Source organism: Rhineura floridana, chromosome 8 (genome assembly GCF_030035675.1).
Source record: "Rhineura floridana isolate rRhiFlo1 chromosome 8, rRhiFlo1.hap2, whole genome shotgun sequence".
NCBI classification, from domain to species: Eukaryota; Metazoa; Chordata; class Lepidosauria; order Squamata; family Rhineuridae; genus Rhineura; species Rhineura floridana.
The window spans coordinates 18,656,548-18,682,425 of record NC_084487.1 but is presented as its reverse complement, the minus strand read 5'-3'; the positions used below and the strand labels follow the sequence as shown (position 1 = coordinate 18,682,425).

Genomic DNA, 25,878 nt, shown 5'->3' with positions numbered 1-25,878 from the left:
TTTGGAAGGATGGCTATTAAGTTTGCATATTATTTTGGAAAGTAAGTATGTTTGCCTTTAAACGTGAACAGAATTGAATCCCCCCCTCTCTTGCTGTCAGTGCTTCATTTTACATGTCCAAACGTCCCTCCTAGGAAAAAGTTCCCTCATAGAAAATTTAAAATGTTGCTTCTAGTACTTAAAAAAATAAAATAAAAATCAAAGTTTTGATTCCTTAGTAAACAGAGACCCAACTTTTTAAAACTGCCATTCTTGTGTTCTTATGCCACCCTCCCCAGCAGTGCACAAAACACAAAGGTCTTTAACCTATCTTGGACTGCAATTCAATACATGTCTACTCAGAGGTAAGTTTCATTGGGTTCAATGGGACTTACTCCCAGGTAAGTGTGCCCCACTGAGTTCAATGCAGCTGAATCACAGATAGGTAGGTACAGAACTGTAGCCTCAGATACAAAAATCAACAGAATTGTACCCCATGCTTGTACTCCATGGTTCCATGTAAGTAGGGCAGTGGAATCTGCTGCAGCTCTTAGGCCAAACTTTCAAGGAGCTGTCCAAGTTGCTTAGCACCTTGGACATCTCCTTGAAAATTCAGACTAAAACCGCCAGAGCGGATTCCACTGGCTGCAATCCATGACACACTTATCTGGGAGTAAGTCCCATTGAACCCAATGGAACTTACTTCTGAGTAGACATGTATTGGATTGCACCCTGTATCTCCTATCTGGTGGCCACAAAGATGCTGGAGGGATAACAAGTTCATCATGGGTCTGAGCTGTGCAGCGTGGTCCTCTTGGACCTAGACCTCAAAAGAAATTCACAAAAACGTGCTCCCATAACTTGTAGAAGTGAAGAAGAGGAAACTGAAAAGTATATTTATCAATGTTACATTTAACCATTACGAAAGTGAACAGTTGTGTAATTTCAATTGTGAATGGCTGTTTTTCTTTTTGTACTCTCTCCTTTTTTCTGTCTTCCTTTAAATGTGATTGTTAATGTAATAGATGCACATGTGTATATTTATTGAGTATGATGATATTTATTATAGAATGACTTTAATATTTTTATAAATAAAATATTAACTGCAATTATTTAATAAAGTTGAGGCCATTTTATTTTATATAAACATGGAGATCTCAGAATGTCACATTTTGAAATTTGGATTTAGACGTTGATACTGACCCTCATCATTTAAACCCTAGATGCTCCCCAGTGCTTTGGACTTCTTGGTTAGATAGCCAGCAGTTTAAGGAGATTGGCTGAAATGGGTTCTTTTGTCAACACTCTCACCGGGTGTGCTCCAGACAAGGTAAGCAAGGTGCTGCGTGACTGGTCCAAGAGTGGTATGCGTTTTCCAAAGAGGGTCCTGGAGCAGATGGAATGGGAGAGAAAAACAGCTCAGAGATTGTCAACTAGCAGTAATGTAGAGGCCCTCAATAATGAGGAGATCCCAGAAACTTCTTGCCATTTGTGTGAAAGGTAGACCACGCTTCACACACTTGAAGAGTGCAGCTATGGTTTTTCTTGAGCTCAACAAACCAACTATCTGTCCATGGATATTTGGGTAGGTCCCTTTTCAAAGACTTACACAGAAATATCCAAAGAGAAGCTTTGTCACCTAGTGGGTCACAATAAGCTGTAATTGGCAACCATCTGGAACATAGTAGGATATTCTAAATCAAGGGCAGGGAACCTGTGGATCTCCAGCTATTTTTGGACTCAAACTCCCATCTTCCCCAGTCAGCCTGGCCAATGGGTAAGGATGATATGAGTTGTGGCCTTCCAGATGTTGTTGGACTTCAGTTCCCATCAGCTTCAGCCAGCATGCCCAACAATAAGGAATCATGGACAATGTAGTCCAGCAAGTACTTCTTCATGCAATGCAGTTAAACTGTGGAATTTACTCCTACAAGAGTAATGATGGCCACTAACTTGGATGGGTTTAATAGAGGATTAGGCAAGTTCATGGAGGATAAGGCTATCAATGGCTACTAACCCTGATGGTTATCTTCTACCTTCATTGTCTGAAGCAGTACACTTCTGAATATCAGTTGCTGGAAACCACCGGAGGGGACAGTGCTCTTTGCACTCAGGTCCTGCTTGTGTTTCCCATGGGCAACTGGTTGGCCATTGTGAGAATAGGATGCTGGACTAGATGGGTGATTGGCCTGATCCAGCAGACTCTTCTTATGTTTTTAAGGTCTGGAGGACCAAAGTTTTCCCACTCTTATCCAAAATTTGCACTGACCTGCAGCCATACACACTGAACCTCTCACACACACTCTTGTAACTGATTGAAATAGTTGCGCTTGGGTGGAATTTTTACCCAGGTCAGATTGGCTAGTGACCATGTGTTACTCTCTCTAGGAGAAAATCTTGAATGCTGTCTAGTCCCTCCCAACATTATGAGACTAGTAGTAAGCAAGATGTAGTTAGGGATTCCTTTTTTCATCTCAAACAAGATAATCCTATCCTACTTACACCACAAGTGCTAGTAACCTCTCTTGGATCTGGACATTTGACTGTTTTATTGCTTGGATCTGGAATTTTGAATGGTCAGAGAAGGACTCTTCAAGCCCTTTTGTCATGTTTCCCAATTAGGCATGTATAAGGGTGTAGGAAATTCCTATTTTCATGCAGTCTCCCTCAAGTTGGTTCCTGGAGTTCTCCTTCAGTTGCAAAGCATCTGATGTGTCTGTTTATGAGCTAATCCTTAGGATTCGTTTATTTATTATTTAGAAGCATTTATAAACAATATTTTAAAAATCTCCAGGCAGTGTACAATGTAAAGAGCTAACAATATTATTAAAACAAAAGTACAACCTAAAACCAATAAAACAGCACTTTAAAAACATGTAAAAGCATATAAAAGTAAATAAAAATTTAGGGGATTCAATTACATGAAACAGGGTCCCTTATGTGTCAGGGAAACCTGGGCAGAAAGATAAATCTTTACAAGACGTCTGGAGAAACTGATTGCTGGTTCACATGTGGCAGAAGGAAGGGCATACCACAGTATAGGGGTAAGAGCAGAAAATGCCCATTGCCAGGTTGTTCAGTGTTCAAATATTACTTTGTTTGAATTTGGGGTCCAGTGTTTGTCCCATTGTGAAGGGAAGTGAGATATGTACTTGGTGAGTGCAGCAGGAAATGGATTTTTCAGAGAGCAGAAGTGAAAATGTTCAAATATTTTGTAAGAACATAAGAAGAGTCCTGCTGGATCAGGCCAGTGGCGCATCTAGTCCAGCATCCTGCTGTCACAGTGGTCAACCAGATGCTTATGGGAAGCCAGCAAGCAGGTCCTTAGTATAGGATAACTGCATTCAAAATTGAGGATATTGACTAGAATTTGCTGAGATACAAAAGATGCAAAAATTTCAGGTGGTGAATGTGAACTCTGGCTACTATTCATGTTTTAGGGGGTTATCAGTTAGGGTTTGGAGTGTGTGTGTTTGTAATGCAGCATTTCAGATGTGTCATTTTGGATGCATATCTCTATTAATTGGTTATTGCCAGCGATTTGTATTCCACTCACCCAGCTCAACTGTTGTGATGTCAGGAAACATTAATAATGGTCAAACTGCTGATAGTAAAGGTGTGCCAGTAATAGAATGTGGACAAACAGTGCACCTTCTGTGAAGGAAGTGAAAGGTCAGTTTGGTTAAGCAAAATTCACACAGGGCTAATGACCAGAGACAGTGTTCAGACAACAAAGATTTTCTGTTTGATAGACTCATGGAGCCAAGAGGACAGTGAAGCAAAATGTTGGTAGGGATACGTGATTCACAATATTGATTTTAACTGACCAGCCATGTTGTTGGCTGTAGGTCTGAATTGTCAACAGAGGACACCCTGTGTCTGGTGATACTCAGGGGATAACTTCTTCGGGGACGTTAGGTCACTCATCATTGCCTTCAATGTGTCAGAACAATGCTGGCTCAAGCGGTAACAATCAACAGTCATCCCTTTCTAAGGTGTCCTGGCAAGTGGCTGATAGCACTTATAAATAGCCATGCACAGCAAACAAGTTATACAACCCAGTGCACATATGCAAATATTTAAAAACAATCGTGGTTTGTCTGATAACATTTCGTTCAAGTGTGATCATCATAACATGCGATAAGAAGTAACTGGCAATGAGGTCTGCACTACACATTGGAAAACATCATGTGGGGTGGGGGTGGTGTCGAAGTCAATTCCCAGCACCAAGACACAATAGAATGTGTAAAAGAAGCATTTTCAGACACAGCTCCATTAAAGGACATAGGATCATCCTGTGTTTATCTGTAGTGTTATAAAGATAAGTTATATACACTGCCATCGGTGTAGGTTTAGTTAGTATATGTCATATTCACATGTTGAATAGATAAAATATATAAAAGTATAATTTTGATATTAGGCAGGCACCCTCTCTATATTGTTTGAAACACCTGCTGAAAACTTTGTTTATCTCAGCAAGCCTACCCAGACATAGTCTATATTCATTTTAAAAGTTTTAATGATTTTATCTGTGATTTAATAATTATTTTTCATTAAATAATTGTCACAATATTGCCAACATGTTACCACACTGCTGAAAGAATTGCACTGGCTGCCCAATAGCTACCGGGCTAACTTCAAGGTGCTGGTTTTGATGTACAGTATAAAGTCCTATACAGCCTGGGACCAGGATACCTGAAAGATTGTCTCACCCCTTATATACCCAGTCAATCACTGCGCTCTGCAGGAGAGGGCCTCTTGCAGATACCACCTTATGAGGTCTGTTTCATGCAATATAGGAATCGAACCTTTAGTGTTGTGGCACCTACCCTTTGGAATTCACTCCCCTTAAATATTAAACAGGTACTGTCTCTGTCTCTATTGTCCATCTGTCACCTACTATAGATCTCCCTCCTTCAACAAGCCTTTTAAGTAGAGATCTTTCCCAGTCTGTTTCTGCATTGGAATTGTTTTGTTTGCTGCCCTGTCTTCTTTGGAAGGAAGGGTGGGGTATACATTTAAATACTACTTCTATTACTACTTTTTTTGTTCCAAGTCTTGTGGGTTTTAGCTGTGTTTTATCTATAATATTATTTGTATTCTGCAAAGAGAGCTATTTGATTAAGTGATTTATAAATCTTTCCAAATAAATAATTTCTATGTATATCTGACATCCCATATTGCAGAAGTGGGAGGGTTGCTTAGTACCACGTAAGTCAATAGTATTATCAACGTCTTTCAAATTTCTAACCTTTGGGGAACACTTCTCACATTGCTTTGTCTGTCAAGAAGGGGTGGGAGAGACATTTGATTCAGTTTGTCTTAAATAGTTTATTGTTGTTGTTACATGCCTTCAAGTTGATTTCGACTTATGGTAACCCTATGAATCAATGACCTCCAAGAGCATCTGTTATAAATCAACCTTTCAGATCTTGTAAGTTCAGGTCTGTGGCTTCCTTTATGGAATCAATCCATCTCTTGTTTGGCCTTCTTCTTTTTCTACTCCCTTCTGTTTTCCCCAGCATTATTGTCTTTTCTAGTGAATCACGTCTTCTCATAATGTGTCTAAAGTATGATAACCTCAGTTTCATCATTTTAGCTTCTAGTGACAGTTCTGGTTTAATTTGTTCTAACACCCAATTATTTGTCTTGTTCGCGGTCCATGGTATGCACAAAGCTCTCCTCCAACACCACATTTCAAATGAGTTGATTTTTCATATTTTGCGGCTGAGGGTTGAAGTAATATACAGTCACAGCAAGCTGGGTTGAACAAAGGGCCACTTTATTAAACTTCAAACATACCCCTTAAACTAAACCTGAATAGGGGAAACATAGGTGTGGGAACTGTCTATAAGCAAGCAGTTGCAATATGGCTATCAGGCGACCAGCCCCTACTGGGGCTAGGGCAAGCCATTCAGCTTACCCCTTACCCCTGCCACACCCTGTAGGTGAGCAGGGGGGCCTTCCCACCTCACCCCCCCAGGGCCCTACAACTCTCGGTGGATGAGGTAAGTAAGCCCCAAAAGCAGCCCATATCCTGCCCCCGGGCCATAAAGCCCTGACTTGCAGGCCTCCGGAACCGCCAATCACCCCCAAAGGTGCCTAAGGGGCCACCTAGCTGTCCTTACCTACTTCCTTTCCTGCACCTTACTGCACAAGTGACCAGACAGCCTAAACCAACTCAGGGAATTAACCTTAACATTGTCGAATTAGCTGAAATAGCCAAAATAACCTAGTAACCACGACGACCCCTAACCTAATTCCATCCAACCACCACAGTGCAAAGGAGGCAAAAAACCTGTCTGCCGACAAGGGTGGGCAGGATAAAAATTCCTACTTGGCCCTGAAGTGACCCAGATCACACAATAGCAATGGGAGGGAGGGGTGGGCATCATGCACCAGGAAGAGGCTTAGGGGGGTGGCACAGGCTTAAATAATCTCCAATGCCCCATCCCCATGCAGTCATGCCATGTGCACACTCTACATGCGACACACGACTGCTGCCCTCCCCTAAAATGGTGGCCAGGGCTTCAACCCCTTGGCCGCAATACACCCTGCCCGCCCAGGCTGCACTTGGGTGAGCGGAGTGGGACTTCTGAAACAATACAGGAACCAAAACACAGCCATCCTTCAAAATTTGCACTTTTATGAATTTTGCCATATAACGTGTACAAAAGTGCATATATTAAGGTAAATTCTGTACAAAAATGCATATATTGTAGGCCTGCACAACGTGAAACCCATGAAGTCAAACTCATCCCACAGGCTATCTGTAATAGCACACCAGTGACTGAATAATTGTCTTTGATTGACTATCAGACTGCAAACCCACCTGACGTGGCTGTGTGTTTGAAGGAATTAGCAAGCCTCACACTCTTGGCAGGGGTGGGAAACCTTTTTCAGCCTGAGGGCCACATTCCCTGTCAGAAAGCCTTTCAGGGGCCACATGCCAGTGGTGGGTAGGGCCAGAGACAAAAGGGGGTGGAGCAACAAATCCAAAATTAAACTTTGTACAATACATTAGTTTCTACACACACTTACACAACCTTCCTTATGCTCCATCCAGACAAGTAAGAGGGAATATCGGAATCTGAGGACACATTCCAGCCAAGTAAAAACACTCAGGCTGTGAAGCAGAGAAGGGCACAGCCTGGGGAGAGTTTTGAGGGCCAGATAGAGAGGCCTGGAGGGGCACATTTGACTCCTGGGACGGAGGTTTCCCACCCCTGATTTATGGCTTAATGGGCTAGATTTGGATGGATGGATCACAAATTTTCGTAGGCCTTGCTAAGGGAGTGCTTTGGCCTTATCTTACAGACTGGGATGAAATATACAAAAAAAGTATGCCACAAAGTTGAAGTTCTGTGTGCTTGATAAAACAGAATTTTCTAACCTCGACATTACCAGACTTAAATTCTTTAATAGTGTCCCCCCCACCCCCCAGTTTTCTAAGAGTTGCATTATTTTTCACATACAAAATTCAGGCTTGCTTGCTTTATACCAGTGGTTCTCAACCTTTTTTGCTCCATTCCCCCCTTTCACCATTGTTCAGAATATAATTCCCCCCTTCCCAAGATAGTCTCTCATAGCGTGTTGACGTTTCGCGAGTGACGGTGGTGTTTCTCGTGAGAGAAAAATTTCTTAGTTTATATTATAACAGAATTTCTTGGAGCACTTTCTGGTCTTTAAATAATAATTTAATTTTGCAAATGAAAATAATGCTGCATGTTCAAGAATCGATTTTAATCTGTGACATTCAATATTTATTTATTTATTTATTTTCATTTCTAAACCGCCCATAGCTAATAGCTCTCTGGGCGGTGTACAAAACAAGATTAAAATACAATATTAGAATAAAATCAGTAACAAAGAGCAACAAAATTAAAACTAAAACATTAAACATAAAAACATGAACATTAAAATGCCTGGGAGTATAGCCAGGTCTTAACCTGGCGCCTAAAGGAAAGAACTGTAGGCGCCAGGCGTATCTCCTCCGGTAAGCTGTTCCACAGTTCGGGGGCCACCACAGAAAAGGCCCTAGATCTAGTAACAATCCTCCGGGCATCCTGGTGAGTTGGTACCCGGAGGAGGGCCTTAGATACTGAACGAAGTGAACGGGTAGGTTCATAGCGGGAGAGGCGTTCCACAAAGTATTGCGGTCCCACACCGTGTAAGGCTTTATAGGTCAAAACCAGCACCTTGAATCTGGCTCGGAAACAAATAGGTAGCCAGTGCAAGCGAGCCAGGACAGGTGTTATATGCGCGGACCGATTGGTCCTCGTCAACAACCTGGCTGCCGCGTTTTGCACTAGCTGAAGTTTCCGAACAGTCTTCAAGGGCAGCCCAACATAGAGCACATTACAGTAATCCAGTCTAGAAGTTACCAGAGCGTGAACAACTGAGGCGAGATCATCACTGTCCAGATAGGGGCATAGTTGGACTACTAAGCGAAGATGGTAGAACGCGTTCCGTGCCACCGAGGCCACTTGAGCCTCAAGCGACAAGGAAGGGTCAAAAAGGACCCCCCAACTACGAACCTGTTCCTTCAAGGGGCGTGTAACCCCATCTAGAACAGGAGAAACATCCACCATCTGGGCAGGGAAAGAGCTCACCAACAGTGTCTCAGTCTTGTCTGGATTGAGTTTCAGTTTATTAGCTCTCATCCAGTCCATTATCGCGGTCAGGCAACAGTTCAGCACATCAACAGCCTCACCTGAAGAAGGTGAAAAGGAGAAGTAGAGCTGCGTGTCATCAGCGTACTGATGGCAACGCACTCCAAAACTCCTGATGACTGCACCCAGAGGCTGCATGTAGATGTTAAAGAGCATAGGGGGCAAAACCGAACCCTGAGGGACTCCACAATGGAGAGTCCAGGGTGTCGAGCAATATTCCCCAAGCACTACCTTCTGGCAACGATCCGCTAAGTAGGAGCGGAGCCACTGCCAAGCAGTGCCCCTAACTCCCAACTCCGCGAGCCTCCCCAGAAGGATACCATGGTCAATGGTATCAAACGCCGCTGAGATATCAAGGAGAGTCAACAGAGTCACACTCCCCCTGTCCCTCTCCCGACAAAGGTCATCATACAGGGCGACCAAGGCTGTTTCAGTGCCAAAACCGGACCTAAAACCGGATTGAAACGGATCCAGATAATCGGTTTCATCCAAGAGCGCCTGGAGCTGGCCAGCGACCACCCGCTCCAAAACCTTGCCCAAAAAAGGGACATTCGCCACCGGTCTATAGTTGTTCAACACATCTGGGTCCAAAGAAGGTTTCTTTAAAAGAGGTCTTACTACTGCCTCCTTGAGACTGCCAGGGACTACGCCCTCTCTCAATAAACTTTATTGAATGTCGCAGATTAAATTAAAAACAAACTACAATTTTACAGATTGTACATAATCTACAGGACATCACACTTTGCTGAATAGTGGTCCCAATTCTCCCCATGGAACCCTAAAATTCCCCCCCGGGGGAATATCCCCCTTGTTGAGAACCCATGCTTTATACATTCGTTCATAGCAATTTCTGGGACAGAATGTTACTTATCACCACATGGGAAAGAAAAGGTGAGCACCTGTGATCACTGAGTTTTTTTTATTTACACAAGTATCTCATATCATTGCTCAGTGGAGAAAAAGGAACAGGATATTAATGAAAATAACACTTTAAAATAACATAAGAACATAAGAACATAAGAAGAGCCTGCTGGATCAGGCCAGTGGCCCATCTAGTCCAGCATCCTGTTCTCACAGTGGCCAACCAGGTGCCTGGGGGAAGCCCGCAAGCAGGACCCGAGTGCAAGAACACTCTCCCCTCCTGAGGCTTCCGGCAACTGGTTTTCAGAAGCATGCTGCCTCTGACTAGGGTGGCAGAGCACAGCCATCATGGCTAGTAGCCATTGATAGCCCTGTCCTCCATGAATTTGTCTAATCTTCTTTTAAAGCCGTCCAAGCTGGTGGCCATGACTGCATCTTGTGGGAGCAAATTCCATAGTTTAACTATGCGCTGGGTAAAGAAGTACTTCCTTTTGTCTGTCCTGAATCTTCCAACATTCAGCTTCTTTGAATGTCCACGAGTTCTAGTATTATGAGAGAGGGAGAAGAACTTTTCTCTATCCACTTTCTCAATGCCATGCATAATTTTATACACTTCTATCATGTCTCCTCTGACCCGCCTTTTCTCTAAACTAAAAAGCCCCAAATGCTTCAACCTTTCCTCGTAAGGGAGTCGCTCCATCCCCTTGATCATTCTGGTTGCCCTCTTCTGAACCTTTTCCAACTCTATAATATCCTTTTTGAGATGAGGCGACCAGAACTGTACACAGTATTCCAAATGCGGCTGCACCATAGATTTATACAATGGCATTATGATATCGGCTGTTTTATTTTCAATACCTTTCCTAATTATCGCTAGCATGGAATTTGCCTTTTTCACAGCTGCCGCACACTGGGTCGACATTTTCATCGTGCTGTCCACTACAACCCCGAGGTCTCTCTCCTGGTCGGTCACCGCCAGTTCAGACCCCATGAGCGTATATGTGAAATTAAGATTTTTTGCTCCAATATGCATAATTTTACACTTGTTTATATTGAATTGCATTTGCCATTTTTCTGCCCATTCACTCAATTTGGAGAGGTCTTTTTGGAGCTCTTCGCAATCCCTTTTTGTTTTAACAACCCTGAACAATTTAGTGTCATCAGCAAACTTGGCCACTTCACTGCTCACTCCTAATTCTAGGTCATTAATGAACAAGTTGAAAAGTACAGGTCCCAATACCGATCCTTGAGGGACTCCACTTTCTACAGCCCTCCATTGGGAGAACTGTCCGTTTATTCCTACTCTCTGCTTTCTGCTTCTTAACCAATTCCTTATCCACAAGAGGACCTCTCCTCTTATTCCATGACTGCTAAGCTTCCTCAGAAGCCTTTGGTGAGGTACCTTGTCAAACGCTTTTTGAAAGTCTAAGTACACTATGTCCACTGGATCACCTCTATCTATATGCTTGTTGACACTCTCAAAGAATTCTAATAGGTTACTGAGACAGGACTTTCCCTTGCAGAAGCCATGCTGGCTCTGCTTCAGCAAGGCATGTTCTTCTATGTGCTTAGTTAATCTAGCTTTAATAATACTTTCTACTATTATTAACTGGTAATAACCACTACCACCACACTATTTTTAGGACCTGCTCTAGCTGTGATTTGAATTTTTAAAAATTGTTTTAATGTTGCATTTTACATTGTTGAGATCCTGGGAACTTCTAGTGAAAGGCGGGTAACAAATCTAATAATAATAACAAGCAGGGTGTGGACATGACTTCAGTTGACGAGATGCTGGGCGTCCAGCTCAGGAGTTCCCAAACTGTGGTCTGCAGACCACCGGTGGTCCACAAGCTCCATTCAAGTTGTCCACAGTATGTTTGTGGATTTGTGGCAGAAGATGAGAGATGGCACATCCATCGCATTAAATATTCATGCCGATTTTTAATTGTATTTAAGAACTGTATTCTTTTATGTCATATATTTTATCGTATTATAATCTGAATTCTGTAGAATTTAAATTGTAATACAGTAACATGCAATATGTAAGAAATAAAAGCAGCAATGAAAATGAAACCACAAATCATACAGCATCTAGTACAGCACACTGCAGAAAAGTCATCAAGCGGTCCACCAAAACCTCCTCAATTTTCAAGTGGCCTGCGGGGGAGAAAAGTTAGGGAACCACAGGCCTGGCTCACAAATGCAAAGCAGTATCTGTCCGTGGTTCTGGGAGCTGATCAAATGATGCATGTTACAATTTTAATTCAGAAAAAATACCTCTTAAGTATTACAATTTGGGGAAATAAAAACCAAAGGTAGCCATCCTAGGCCATAAGTAAACACTCCAAAATCGATAGTTGGGCAACACCTTTATTGCAAGAATGGGGAACCTCAGGCAGCGGTGGTGAAGGGGGGAATGTGGCCCTCCAGGCATCCCTATCCGGCCCTTGGGAGTCTCCCCAGGCCACTTCCTCTCCCTGGCCTTGTTTCACAACTTCTTTGAGTGTTTTTGCCTGGCTGGAATGTGTCCTGGAATTGTTCATGCCTCTTGCTTGTCTGGATAGAGGATAATAGAGGTGTGTGAATGTAGCCTGCTGTATAACGGTAAAATTCACACTTGTCGCTCTGCCCCTCCCACTGGCATGCACCCCCTCCGGAAGGTTGCTCAGAAGGGAATGTGGGCCTCAGACTGAAAAAATCCCCCCTGCTTTATTGGAACCAATGAAAATGTCACAGAAGTGAAATTTTGAAATTCTTCAATACGGAACATCTGACAAGATGTTACAAAAAAGGAGGGTTGTGAAGAGGGGCAAGGATTCCACCCCCTCCGCACCCCTTTGTGTAAGATCTTACCTGCTGAAGAGCTCTGGCGAACTGAAAAACTTGCCACACTTTTGTGACATTTCTGTTGGTTACAATAAAGTATTGCCCAACTATGGATTTGGAATTTGGGGAAATGCCGCTCTATGCCAGCAAGTGTCTCATTACAATGTATTTCCCCCCCCCCCCATCCACTTCAGGTGGGGGATTCTAATGAGTGCTTGGATGCTCAGGACATGCTCTAGAAAGATCACCTACTATTGCTTTTAGAAAGATCACCTATTATTGCTTCTCTTGGTAAAACTGAGACTATGGCTTCCTGAATTTAACAACCCCCACCCCCACCATTTTAAACTTAAACGAGAGTCCCAAAAAGTTAATTATTATGGGGGTTGAATTTTCAAATTTCCTGCCTTCAGCAAAGTCTTTCCACGTCAACTTGTCTGCTAAGGAACCACTGTAAATTGCAGAGAAATACTTTTAAGACTACAAAATGTCTGCAATAAAGGAAAGTTTGCTGCGAGACTCCAGCCTAGACTTTACAAAGTTTGTTTGCACAAACATAACACTTTTTATACCACTTTTTGGTTGTATCAAAGGCCCCCAAGATGGTTTACAACAGTAACAGTTGAGTACACGTAAAGGCCAGAACAAAACAAAAAATATAACTGCAATGGAAATGGACTGCCTTCAAGTCGATCCCGACTTATGGTGACCCTATCAATAGGGTTTTCATGGTAAATGGTATTCAGAGGGGGTTTACCATCGCCTCCCTCTGAGGCTAGTCCTCCCCAGCTGGCTAGGGCCTGCTCAGCTTGCCACAGCTGCACAAGCCAGCCCCTTCCTTGTCCGCAACTGCCAGCTGGGGGGCAACTGGGCTCCTTGGGACAATGCAGCTTGCCCACGGCTGCACAGGTGGCAGGGCACGTAACCTCTGAGCCACTCACTGTGGGGGTGATCTTTTAGCTGGCCCTTTACACCCAGGAGACACAAACAGGGATTTGAACACAAGATGAAATTAAAATGTATTAGGAGCCTAGCAAAATAAACACCCTGAGCACCCACCTAAAATATAACAGATCAGTAGCTTCTCTAACCTGCTTTGGGAAGCTGTTGCACAATTGGGGTGCTGCTGCTAAAAAGGCTTTGTCCAATGTCCCAATATATCATACTGCAGTTGGAATAACAAATGCAGAGCAGGGTCTTCAAAGACTGGAATGGATAGAGAGGTTCATGCGGGAGGAGGTGTCCCTTCAAATATCCTGATTCCAATCCATTTATGGCTTTATAGGTAAGTCAGTACCTTCAGCAGGGCCCAGAAACAAAGTGGAAGCTGGTGCAAGTTAAACAAGACCAGTATAATATGGCCAGAAATTATTCTGGTCACAGTGTTTTGTGCCAGCCGCAGTTTCTGAACACTTTTTAAGGGCAACTCCATGTAGACTGTGTTGCAGTAATCTAATCTGGATGTAATAGCATTTGTGACTGTGACCATATCTGCTTTCTGCAAGAAGGGGTGCAGCTGGCACACCAGTTGAAGGTGGGCAAAAGCACTCCTGGCCACAGCAGCCTCCTGGCCATCCAGGACTTGTAAACCCTGTCCTTCAGAAGGACAGTAACCCTGTCCAGAACAGGTTGTACTTTCAGTCCTGGGTCAACATTTGTACTGACCAGTAGTACTGGTGCATTACCTGGGTTACTCTTCAGCTTGTTCGCTCATGACCAGTCACTCATTGAGTCCAGATACCAATTCAGGATTTTCATAGCCTCCTTAGCACCAGCTGCAAAGGAGAGAGAGAGAGCTGCATGCCATTAGCATAGTGATGGCACCCACAGGAGAGTGATGCATTCAATCCTACAACTTTGGATGATCTTTCCTACTAGTTCATGTAAATAGTGCGCAGGGGGAGAACAAACCCCAAAGTCCCATGGCCAAAAGGTTGAACAACAATCCCCAGCATGATTGTCTGGGAATGTCCAACTAGACAAGTTTGGAGCCACCATAAGACAGTGGCTCCAAGAAGTGGTGTCTGGTGGGACTGACGGGTTGTAAAGTAGGAGGCCAACAGCAGGTGGAGCCAGAGCCAATGAGCTCGATCCACCTTCCTTCTGAATTCCAGAAAGGCAACACTCAGACTAAGGAGGAGAAGCTGGTAGCCAGTGCCAGGCCTAACACTTGTAAGTAAAGAGACAGGCAGGTGGGTCTGGCTGAGGGCAGACTGAAGTTGGTTGAGCAGTGCCCTGTTCACCCTAATGGACTAGCCTCTACTGCCTCCAAGCTCCATACCAGTTACATGCCAAAGGATATGATGGTCAATGGTACTGAGAGCCTCCCTCGCTAGAGGTATTTAAGCTGAGGCTGGACAACAGAACCCATCTGTTAGGGGTGCTTTAGCTGCATCCTGCATTGCAGAACGTGCACCAAATAGAGGGATGGACCAGATAACCGCCAAGATCCCTTCTATGATTCTAAGCCACTGAGTGGTTCCAATAGGGACACACTCTGTTCAAGTTTCAGGTCATCCACCAAGGTGACCAAGGCCATTTCATCCTAAAACCCAGACCTGAATCTAGATGGGAAGGACAATAAATAATCAGCTAAGAAAGCCTGGAGTTGAATTGCCACCTCTTGCTCAAACACCTTGCTCCAAAATGGTAAGTTAGAGACTGGCCAATAGATATCGATTGGGGGGGGTTGTCTAAAGAGTGGTCTTACAACTGCTTCTTTTAATGGAGTTGGGACATAGCCCTCATCCAAGGAAGCATTCACAATCACTCCTCATGGCCTGTTCCCCTCAATCTGCCAAGATGGGCATGTATCCAAAGAGCAAATGGCTAGCCTCAGCTTTCCAAGTAACTTGCCCACATCTTCATTTGCTATGGAGGCCTCGCTTCAGTGGCTTCCATTCAACAATTCCCATAAGATAAACTATTGGCCATCAGTTTGGATGGCTTTAAACAAGGTTTAGACAAATTAATGGATGAAAAGGCTAGCAATGGCCACCTCCGCTACTGGAGGCAGCATGCCTATGGATGCCAGTTGCTGTGAATCATAAGGGCAGAGATCGTTGTTGCCCTCAGGTCCTGCTTGTGGGCTTCCCGAGGCATCTGACTGGCCACTATCACCTCTCTTCTTAGGCTGTGAGCACACAAGTCGCCTACAGCAAACCGTTTCCATTGGCCACACCTGGAGGGGCAATGGGTTGATCTGCCAATCTGTTTGAAGTGAATTTAAAAAAATGCACTCAGGCTGATCCCACCAGGTTTACAGTAAGAAGGGGTGGGGTTTGACTAGCATTGTGTGCCCCCGTTTTCAGAAGAGAGAGGTGGTGACGGTCTGGAACTGGCAGAACAGCAAGTGTATTTCTACCCTCAGAGTCTAACAATACCTGGAGAGCCACAGGTTTCCCATCCCTGGCATAAATAGAACGTGCTAATTTTGTTAATTGCAGAGATATTTGTTGTTGTTCTTATGTGCCTCCAAGTCAACTACGACTTATGGGGACCCTATGAATCAGTGACCCCCAAGAGCATCTGTCATGAACCACCCTGTTCAGTAAGTTAAGGTCTGTGGCTTCCTTTATGGAATCAATCCATCTCTTGTTTGGCCTTCCACTTTTTCTACTTCCTTCTGTTTTTCCAAGCATTATTATCTTTCCTAATGAACAGGGAATAAAAAGGAAAGCCTCTCAGAGGTTGTAAACTACAGTGTGAAGACACACAAAACAGCCTTCCATATTTAATGATCTGGCAAATGTTCTCAGCTACACACTATTTTATTTTTTTGCAATACTTGTGGGAAGATGGATACTATAGAACCCTAAACTTGTTGACAGATATGCTGCCCTTGAACCACCAATGCAGTCCTTCAGGACTTCTACACAACGTGAAAAGTGGATCTCTCATCTTCCAGACTCTCAGGGCATGAATCTAAGGCTATGAGCACACTAGTCTCCTACAGCAAAGTGTTTCCATTGGCCACACCTGGAGGGGGATGGGTTGATCTGCCAATCAGTTGTGAAATCTCTTTGAAGCTGCATTTTTTTAAAAAATGCACTCATGCTGCTCCCACCGGGTTTTAAAAAGGGGCAGGGTTTGACTAGTGTCACATGCCCCTGTTTTTAGAAAAGAGAGGTTAAGGCACACTGGAACCTGCAGAAAATGTCTCCACTCTTATTCTTTACTTCTGGGAAAGAAGGCAGCATAATGCCCCTTTGAGGCTGCAATCCTGGGCGCAGTAAAGTCAATTGAGACTTACCCCTGGATGAACATTGCACATTCTTATATGAACCAGTTCTCCTTTCAGGCCTATCCTATGTGGAGTTTTGGATGTTCCAATGGGTTTTGCTTGCTCAAAACTCTGCCCTGCCTGCCCACTGAAAACAAACTCCAAACGCATCATCCTATCCGCGTTTACTTAGAAGTTAAAAAAACAAACACCAGTGGGTTTACTTACTCCTCAGGTAAGTGTTCACAGGTTGTGCACGTGCTGTAAAGCTCCAATTCTGTGCATAGTTATTAAAAAGCAAGTCCTATTGAAGACGTTGGGCCCTACTTCCGAGTAGGAGGAGTGCTTAGGATTACGGTAATTGAATTTGACCTGCTTTTAACCTCATCACCGCCAGGCGCTTGCAGCCAGCGACGGAGGTGCCAACCAACGGGAAATCCAGGTGCTATCTGATCCTATCGCTTCTCGCTCTCTTTTCCAGCTCTCCTGTAGTTCCCCACCTACCCACCCGGTGTGTAGAGCAGAGCAGGACTGAACGGCAAGCCCAAGCCGACCTTCTCTCCCCGTCCTCCCCAACCACTCACTCCTCAACAGGAGTTGGTGGAGGCTTGCCCGCTTACACACACACACACACGGGGGGGGAGTAAAGGCTTCTCTGCCTAAGCCCCTTCTTTCAATCGACCCTCTCCTTTAAGGGGGGGGGGACGGATAGTAAATTCTACCTCCGCCCGATCGGTTCCTTTGTGGCCGCTTTCAGCAGGAGCTTTCCGTTTCGCAAAGGCAACACAAAAGCCGCGAGAGGAAGAACATTCGGGTTACTCTCCCGTGCAAACCCTCCCCCCCCCACCACCAAAACAAACAAAACTTAGCAACTTTCCCGCTCTGCGCCTTTTGATCGATTACTTCCCACCTTCTGCCCTGCGATGAGCGGCAGCCTTCCGGCCCCCAGCTATGGGGCACGGCGGCGATCGGTGGCTTCTGGCCGGGATCCCGCTGGGAAGGATCGCCCGAGCGGGCAGGCAGAGTGAGAGAGGCGCGCGGAGCAAGAGCGACGGCAGCAGCAGCGGCACCACCAAGGAAGCGGAGGAGGAGGAGGGCAAAAAAGCGGCGAGAGTGGGAAGGGATTCCCAGGCGCTGTCGGCCCGCAGGCTGCTCCGGCCCGCCAGCCCTGCGCCTCCTCCCCGGGCCGAGAGGCGAGGAGGACCCGGAGGACCCATGGCCTAACAAGAGCATCGCCACCAGCCGACTCTCCGGATGTACAAAGCCCCGTGTCTGGCCGGTCTCTTACAATACTTACGGTCTTTGATTTCATTTAAAAAAAAAACTGGCGGAGAGAGTAAGACGAAGACTCAAACCCTTCGATGCGTATTAACCCTTTGTTTTCAACTCCTCCTGAATTGCTATTATTCTCACTTTTTAAAAAAACATCGCCTCTTTTGCACGCAGCCCTTAAGCCTACTGGTTCAGTTTGGATTTTTTAAAAAAAAAAATATTTGGGGGGGGGCTTTTTTGCAATTCCCTCCTCTGCAAGGGCGCTGTTTTAAGGAATTAGTATCATTCTGCGCGCCTGCAAGAGAGTTGGATTTTTTTGGTGGGGTGGGGGAGAGAAGAGGGGGTTGGGTTCAATCTGGAGAGTTGCGTTTCCTCCCCCCCTGGTGACACGGGGGGGTGAGCCCTCTCGCTATGGCTGTGAGCAGCGACTGTGCGAGCAGGGTCGGAAGCAAAGACAGCTGGAGCGAGGAGAAAAACTCCGAGGGGGCGGCGGCTGCAGCCGCGACGGTATCAACAGAGGCAGCCTTAGAAGCCGGTTGCAACGGTTGCTGCTCTTCGGTTGGGCCGGAGGAAGTGGAGAGCCGCCGCCACCGCCAAAACGGGACCGGAGATTCGAGCGCCGAAGAGGCTTTCGCCAGCGTTTGGAAGCGCTGCAAACTTTCTTGGGCTCTAGGCGCAGGCTTGCTGGCTCTGCTGCTCTGGGCGCTCGGGATCCGCCTGGTGCGCAGCGCCGGGGACGAGGAAGGCGAAGAGGCGGCCGCCGCCGCTCCAGGCGAAGGGACCCCCATCCCAGGTGGGAGCTGGCCGGCGATCCCGGGCTCCTCGCTGTGCTGCTGCTGCCTCCTCCTGGCCGCCTGCTTCTGGCTGGGCTGGGGCTTGCTGCGCGCCGGGGTCCGCCTGCGCACGGCCGCCTCGCTCCTGGCCGCCTGCTGCGGGGGGGAAGCGCTCGCGCAGATTGGCTTGGCCCGCGGGGAGGACCGCCTGCTCTCCTTCGCCGCCACAGGGGTGGTGCTCGGCTGCCTGACCGGTGGGACATGGCTGGCGCTGCGGCTCCAGCAGGGCGTCCTCATGATCGCCGGGACTAGCGCTCTCCGGCTCGCCTCCCTTGTCTCCCTGGAGAGCGTCAGGGCGCCTTGGAGACCTTACCTGGCTTATCTGCTCGGCTTGCTGGGCATCCTTTTGGCAGGCTACGCGCGCCGCGCCGCCGGGAAGCGGGAGGAGGAGGAGAAGGAGGAAGGCAGAGAAGGGACGGCGGGAACGGCTCGAGCTGCTGCCCGGCCGGCCAAGGAAGAGGCGCCGGTTTTTAAGAGGAGGAGGAGGTCCAGTTCTATGATCTCCGCCGAGATGGCTGGCTGTGGCAATAAGTCCCATCGCAGGACCTCCTTGCCTTGCATCCCTCGAGAGCAGGTAAGGGGAGACCGTGGCTGCTGCTACATTAGGGGATGGGTGAAGGCTGGGGCGACTGTAAAAGTGTGCTGCTTATTTGTGGAAAGGGGCGTGCAGAACCACGCACACGCGAGCGGGCGAAGGAAACTTTGCGGGGAAGTTTGTCGCCAAACTTTGCCGACCCCGGTCGCCCTTTGAAGCAGGAAGAACGGTTCTCGCCATCGTATATTAAAAGCAGCTCACCCGAGAGAAACCAGGCGTTTCGACGACCAATTTCCCTTTTTCTCCTCGTCCGTATTATTTTTGTTTTCTTCTTGACAGTGCCATATGATCTTTTGAGGATGTTGTTAAGGAAATTTTGTTGTGCCAGCCGTCCTGCGAATCAGCCTGAAGAATGTTGGCTGGCAAAACACCTTTCCTTAGCACAGCACATTGCAGCAATTAGTTACTTAAGAGTAGGCCCCGTTGAGAATGGGAATGTTGGTGGAATAACTATTTTTGCGGGTGTTTTTTGTGTGTGCATCATTTTAAATACTCTTTCTCTGAAAATGATATGGAGAATAATTGCTCAGCTGGAAACCAGCAAAACAGATGCCCATGTGATTTTTCTTTTTCATGAAAAGTATATACATATTTTTTTAAACTGCAAGCACTTATTCTGTACATGGTCTTTAACTCCCTCCAAATTTTGGTGCTTGTTGGTGTAATAAAGATGTTGCGTTTAATGTTCAGTGTTCCTTTAAGGGACTTTTTCATTCCAGAATGAACAGATGTTCAGTTCAGTTTTGTTTAGGACACGTTTGTTGCCTGATAGTTTGAATGCATCCTTTTAACTTTGAGGCCTACTGGCAGGGGTGTGACTTTTGCACACCTAGCCTTCATCTTGCATTTTGGATTCTGCAGATGGTGACAGGTTATATTCACTATCGCCTCATTTTTGCACTGAATGTGCAGTTTTTCTTTATTTGAGCTTAACCACTGAAAAAGAGTGTCATAGGAATCAGATGGCTGAGATGTTATGGAAACTTCTCGATAACTTGCAGAAATAGGTGCAGAAACTGAGTTTCTTTGTGATACAAGGAAAAACGTCAAACATAAACACATTCAAAACACAACTTTACATTTGAGTTAACCTGAATTCCTTTTCAAAAGACCACATCTTGGAGAAACTGGAGTATCAGCATTTAACATTTAATTTTGAGCTTTAAAAAGATATTTACTGAATGTTTGCTGATGGATTTTGATGATGCCAAGGTCCTGATCTTTTGTAGCCTTATCCTCTATGCATTTTATTGGAAGCAAGCCACACTGACTTCACGTAAATGTGCATGGGATCATAGCCGTACTTGGAAGCAAGTTTAATTGAAGTTAGTGGGCCTTCCATTTAACGTATTAAGAATCAGTTTGACAGTCTTCGTAAATCCACGTATAACTGGATTGTGAATTAGTTTAACTCAGATGGCAAGATGGAACAATATTTTTTGGTAGATTCTCTAGGGGTGATCTCTTTAGTAGTTTCTCTTTAGTAGTGCACAAGCTCTTCAGTATTGTACCCCAATCTTAATAATAGGGTGTAGAAACAATTTCCACTGATTTTTAAGGAGACTTATTTCATAGGAACTGTTTGCAAATCATGGGGAGGGGTGATACTAGGTAGTGTTTGGTACAAAACACACTTACTTGGAAGTAAGATCAGTTAAATCAGTGGGACTTTCCCCATGTAAATGTGCCTAAGGTCAGGTGCCAGTTAACTCTGTTCAAATAAAGTTTGGTCTTATCAACCAAAGAAATATTTTTGTGTCATTAGAAGCAACAATGTATTTTCCAGGCGATAACATTGGACTGTTTGGTGTGGAGTGCAGGTTTTTTTTACCCTCTCGGACTGGTTACATTTACACTGTTTTGTGGTTGTTTGTGAAGTTGAAACAACATGAACAAAACTACGGGACCTTCTCTTGGGATCCCAGTGCTTTGTTGCGTTATGGACTGTTAGAATGTGAAGCCCATATTATTATCATTTTAAAAAATTAAGGAAGTTAAAGTAAGGCTGCTATTGGATGGCAGGTGATTCCAGCTTTGGTCTCCTTTGATATTGTAACATGCAACTACCAGAACCTTTCCACTGTTTTCTGTCTCACTTTAGATAGCTTTCAAGAAAGCATGTTTGTCTTTAATGACTTTAATGTAGCTTGTTAAACCCTATTCTGGCTACTATTATTTGCTTACAACAGCTTCTCAAATCATCTTAATTTATGACATAGGGCAAATGAGTATCAAATGGGTTTCTAGTCATCTGTATGGGGTTAATTGTATAGCAAGGCATGGAATTAGAGGCGTTGAACAACAGTGCTGTTTCTGAGCTTGTAGAACATTTTGGATCTCTCTGGTTGATACCGAGAACTCGGATTGCCATCACTTGCATCTTCAGGAACTCTGGGGTGACTTGCCCCTTTCAGCTTGTTGACCGCAAAGCAAACTTGTCATTTGCAAAAGGAAAAGGGGATCATTGTGGGTTATAAATAGACCTCCGTTAAATAATATGTACTAAATACTCTGTAGTCTTTAAAATGGGTATATGGAGTATTTTGAACTCGTTGATTTAAATATGTAAACCGTTTCCCCTGCCACCCCCATAAAAACACACACAAGGTTTTGAAAATGTTGCTTTATAATTATGAAAGGCTTGTATTGAGTATCAGCACATTCAGTGTTAGCTTTTCCTATATCAAGGATGATGCGATAAAGTGTGTTCCTGTAAAAGAACATCTATGATTTGAAACTGAGCATTCATAGTAGGCAGCAAAAGATGGAGTCTTAAAAATGATATTTTCCTAAAACTTTTGATGTCAGGCTCTTTCATGTCTGAGCAGCCTGTGTCTTGGGTCCAGAAAATCATGACTGCTTTTGAAGGTTTTTTTTAAAAGAGAACACCCAAACCTTGGATTTTTACTTCAGAAAAAAAGGTTCTGAGTCTGAATTTGAAGAGTCATAACAATATGCACAAGTGGTTGAAACAATGGTGTTACAGTAATTTGAATTCTAGTGTCTCCCTGAAATGAAAGATTTTCTAAAAATAAAATATAGATTATCATGCTAATTAAGTCTGCACTGTAATGTTATTTTGAGAAGTTATTGCTTTTGAATAAGCCAGGAGGTTGACTTTTAAGTGTCAATATCCAATTCAGAAAAAAAATCCCCTAAAAGCGTGTGGCTCCGTCTTTACAATGGGATGATTATTTTATGTATGCAACGATACAAGTATTTTGAGAGAAGAGACTGGGGACATGAAGTCACAAAATGAGACACAAGGGACAGTTGCATTCTTCTTCTGTGGCAAGTTTTTGTGAACGATTATGAAAAAAGTAGGAAGAGCAAAAACATCATGAATTATTGTCATCAACCGCAAGTGTTTTGGATTTGTAATCACACAAGTAGATTCAGCGGAGGCAATGCTGCTTTTGGCATTTCACAGCTGGAAGTGTGTTTCTGTGGGGGGGGGGTTGTTACTATTTATCGCTATTCAGGTTCACAGTGCATTATAGGAAGAAATAAATAAAGGTCCCTGCCTGAAGGAAATTACAATTTAAACTAGGCCTGCACAGGCTGTGACCCGCCAAGTCAAATGCAGCCCTGCTAAGCTGTATTCAGTGGCTTGCCATGCGCTTGCTAAACTTCCTGATTATGCTTCCTGCCTAGGACTGCAAGAGCAGGGATGTTGCCACACACTTGGCAGGCCACAAGACATGGCTGGTGGGCTTTGGCCACCTTGATGGTGGTGGGGGTCACAAGCCATTCAGGTCTGCTCTAAAGCTTGACAGCTGAGAAAGAAACAGAGGGAGGCGTAGGTCATAGTATCAAAGCCAACAAAGAGGGAAAGTGAGCAAATGCAGCACTTAGGTTTAGTTGTGGATCATGATGTGGTTAGTGGAAGGGCTGTAGGCCAGCGTAAGAGAGCATCTGCTTTGCAGACAGAATGGCCTAGGTTCAGTTCTCACCATCTCCAGGTAGGGCTGGGAGAGACCCCATTCTGAAACTCTTGGGCAGCCTGCCAGTCAGTGCAGCCAACGCTGAGCTAGATGGACCAGTGGTCTGACATGGTAGAAGGCAGCTTCCTGTGATGTTCCCAGGTTCAGTGTCACACTGCTGTTCCTCAGTCAAGAAGAGATGGCTTGAAAACTGCATTAGGCAGAGAGTGCTTTTAGTGGTACCATACCATTGGTGCACATGGCACCTTACACCATTGCTACCAAGGAGCTGTCAATATCACATAGATGATGGGGGACCTGGAAGGTAGGCATAGGGAAAGGGAAATGCAGACAAATAACATTGCAAGTATTGGTTGGTAGCAACATTACGAGATTACCAAATTATGAGATTGCTACCATGTCAGTCTTATTCGTCCAGCAAGCCCAGTATTGTCTGCTCTGACTGGCAGTGGCTCTCTAGTGGTGGGGCATGTGTGGCCCTTCAGATCTTGTGGGGCGCCAACTGCATCAGCCCCAGCCAGCCAATAGCCATGGACCATGGGCTTTGCAGTTCAGCAACATCTGGAGGACGTTGCCACCGCAGCTCTAGTGTAATGTCTGGAATATCCTATATACAATGCATGTCCTCCACTACTCAGTTATGTCCCTTGTGAATGCGTTCCTGTTGTGCTCATTACCATATGTCTGGCAAAGCTGAAATCTAGGCCAGGAGTGGGGAACTTCAGGCCTGGGAGCCAAATGCGGACCTCAAGGCCTCCCTATGTGGCCCTCGGAACTCTTCCCAGGCCACCGTCCCTCTTCCAAGACCACACACCAGACTGGACCTGCATCACACCCTGAGTGTTTTTGCCTGGCTGGAAGGTGTCTGAAAATGCTTGCGTGGACAGATGATAGAGGGGTGTGTGAGTGTATGTAGAAATGAACCTACCGTCCAAAGGTAAAAATGTGCAGCTGTTGCTTCGCCCATTTTTGCCTGTGCTCCACCCACCACCGACATATAGCCCTCAGAAGGTTGCCCAGAAAATGCAGCCCTTTGGCTAGAAAAGGTTCCTTGCCCCTGATCAAGGCCCAAAGTCTCTTAGTAAGTCTATAACTGAACAGAGAACTCCTTTCCCAATATCCATAGTTCTCTCCTTTGGTCCTCGGTAGCGGTGGGGGAGAAATTCCGTTCGGTATGCACTTTTCAAAACAATACATGCCCCGAAACACAGCCATCCTTCAAAACTTGCACTTCTCTGAATTTTGCAATGTAGTTCTCCAGCCACGTACTGTGTACAAAAATGCATATACTGGGGCTAAAGTGTGCATAAAGTGCATGTGTTAGTGAAAATAACATACATCATATTGAAATATAATGCATTTGCATATTTAAAAATAGCACTGTTGCCTTTTTAAAAGGAGCAGTTAGCTTATTTTTGCCTCCTATAAGCCTGTTGCCTCCGCTGATGAAAAGGGTATCATCTCTGAATCTCTTTAATTTCTCCCAAGTGGTCAAAACAGAGGGATGCTCTGTTGGAATGTATGAGGTTCAACTCCAACTTGTGGGTTGAGGCTGCATGGGGTTAAAAAGTGTAGCTAGAGAGGAGACCTCTTGGTTGCTAGGCTATACCTGTCCTTTGATCTCCTGCTGTCTCTTCCTTCCTGCTAGACGGATATGCAGAGGATGTTGATCCCAGTTCCTTCCCTCCTTCCCAGTCTTCTTCTTTATCTCAAGAGGGGAGCAGACATATTCCTTTGTCTCTCCCTCTCCTCCAGCATGAGGGCGAGTACAGGGCTCAGTGCTCGTTGCTCAAACTTAGCTAGTTAGCTAGATATAGGACTCTTTCCTATCAAGCATGTACTTCCAGAATAAAGTAGTTGTTTCTTATTTTAAAGCTTAAAGTCTCTGTCTGACTAATTTACAGGGAAGGTAGAATTTTAGCAAAGATTCAAACACACACACACAAGCTCGCACAAAACTCTCCGTTCCGCTACGCAGCTCTGGAGGGTCCTACAGGACATTGGGCCCAGCGTCCTATATGGTCAGGGTTGTCAATCTTCCAAGTAGGGATGTAGAAGAAATTTGATTCAGTTCTCATTTAAAGCTGAATCTCTCTGATTTGCACTTTTTGAAACAGTATGAGAACAGAAACACAGCTATCTTTTGAAACTTACACTTATCCAAATTTTGTGATGCAGTTCTCCAGCCAACCAATGTCTTTTACAAAAATGCATGTATTAGGGGAAAGTGTGCATTAAAATGACTATACGAGTGAAAATAACATACAAAATGCATTATATTATGGGGTGGAGATATTTCTGCAGGTTTTCAGGCTGGCCTTGCTTGAATGGAGGAAAGCTACTGTATAGAGTCAAGCCATTAGTCCCCCCCCCCAGCTCAGGCTTCCCCAATCTGGTGACCTCTGTGTGTTGTTAGACTCCAACTCAAATCAGATTGGGGATGATGGGAGCTGGAGCCCAACAAAATCTAGAGGGCACTAGGTTGGAGAAGGCTAATCTGATGCAGCATTGTCTGTACTAGGGGTGGGTGAGAAATTTGGGTCAGTTCGCATTTAAAGCCGAATTTATCAAATTTGCACTTTCTGAAACTTCGAGAACTGAAACAGCCATCCTTCAAAGTTTGCATTTATCCAAATTTTGCAATGCAGTTCTCCAACCAAAGAATGTTTGC

General features: G+C 44.9%; 1 protein-coding gene and 1 long non-coding RNA gene across 4 annotated transcripts in view; one reads left to right on the top strand and one right to left on the bottom strand.

The window, feature by feature from the left end:
• Positions 1–1,112: 1,112 nt before the first annotated feature.
• LOC133390245 (uncharacterized) lies at positions 1,113–18,759 on the bottom strand. Of its 3 annotated transcripts, none has more exons than XR_009764349.1 (4): positions 16,792–18,759; positions 14,027–14,116; positions 3,536–3,633; positions 1,113–1,366 (listed from the first exon to the last, which is right to left on the bottom strand). It is a non-coding gene; the product is annotated as an uncharacterized LOC133390245 (long non-coding RNA). The 3 variants fall into 3 exon arrangements; XR_009764350.1 differs by having other exon boundaries at positions 17,286–18,759; XR_009764348.1 differs by having other exon boundaries at positions 17,474–18,759.
• Positions 16,973–25,878, top strand: part of PDE3A (phosphodiesterase 3A) — a 437,665-nt gene continuing 428,759 nt past the window's right edge. Inside the window, exon 1 of the mRNA XM_061638443.1 lies at positions 16,973–19,242. Coding sequence (XP_061494427.1) covers positions 18,247–19,242 — 996 coding nt within the window. The 5' untranslated portion in view covers positions 16,973–18,246. The remainder of the gene's footprint in view (positions 19,243–25,878) is intronic.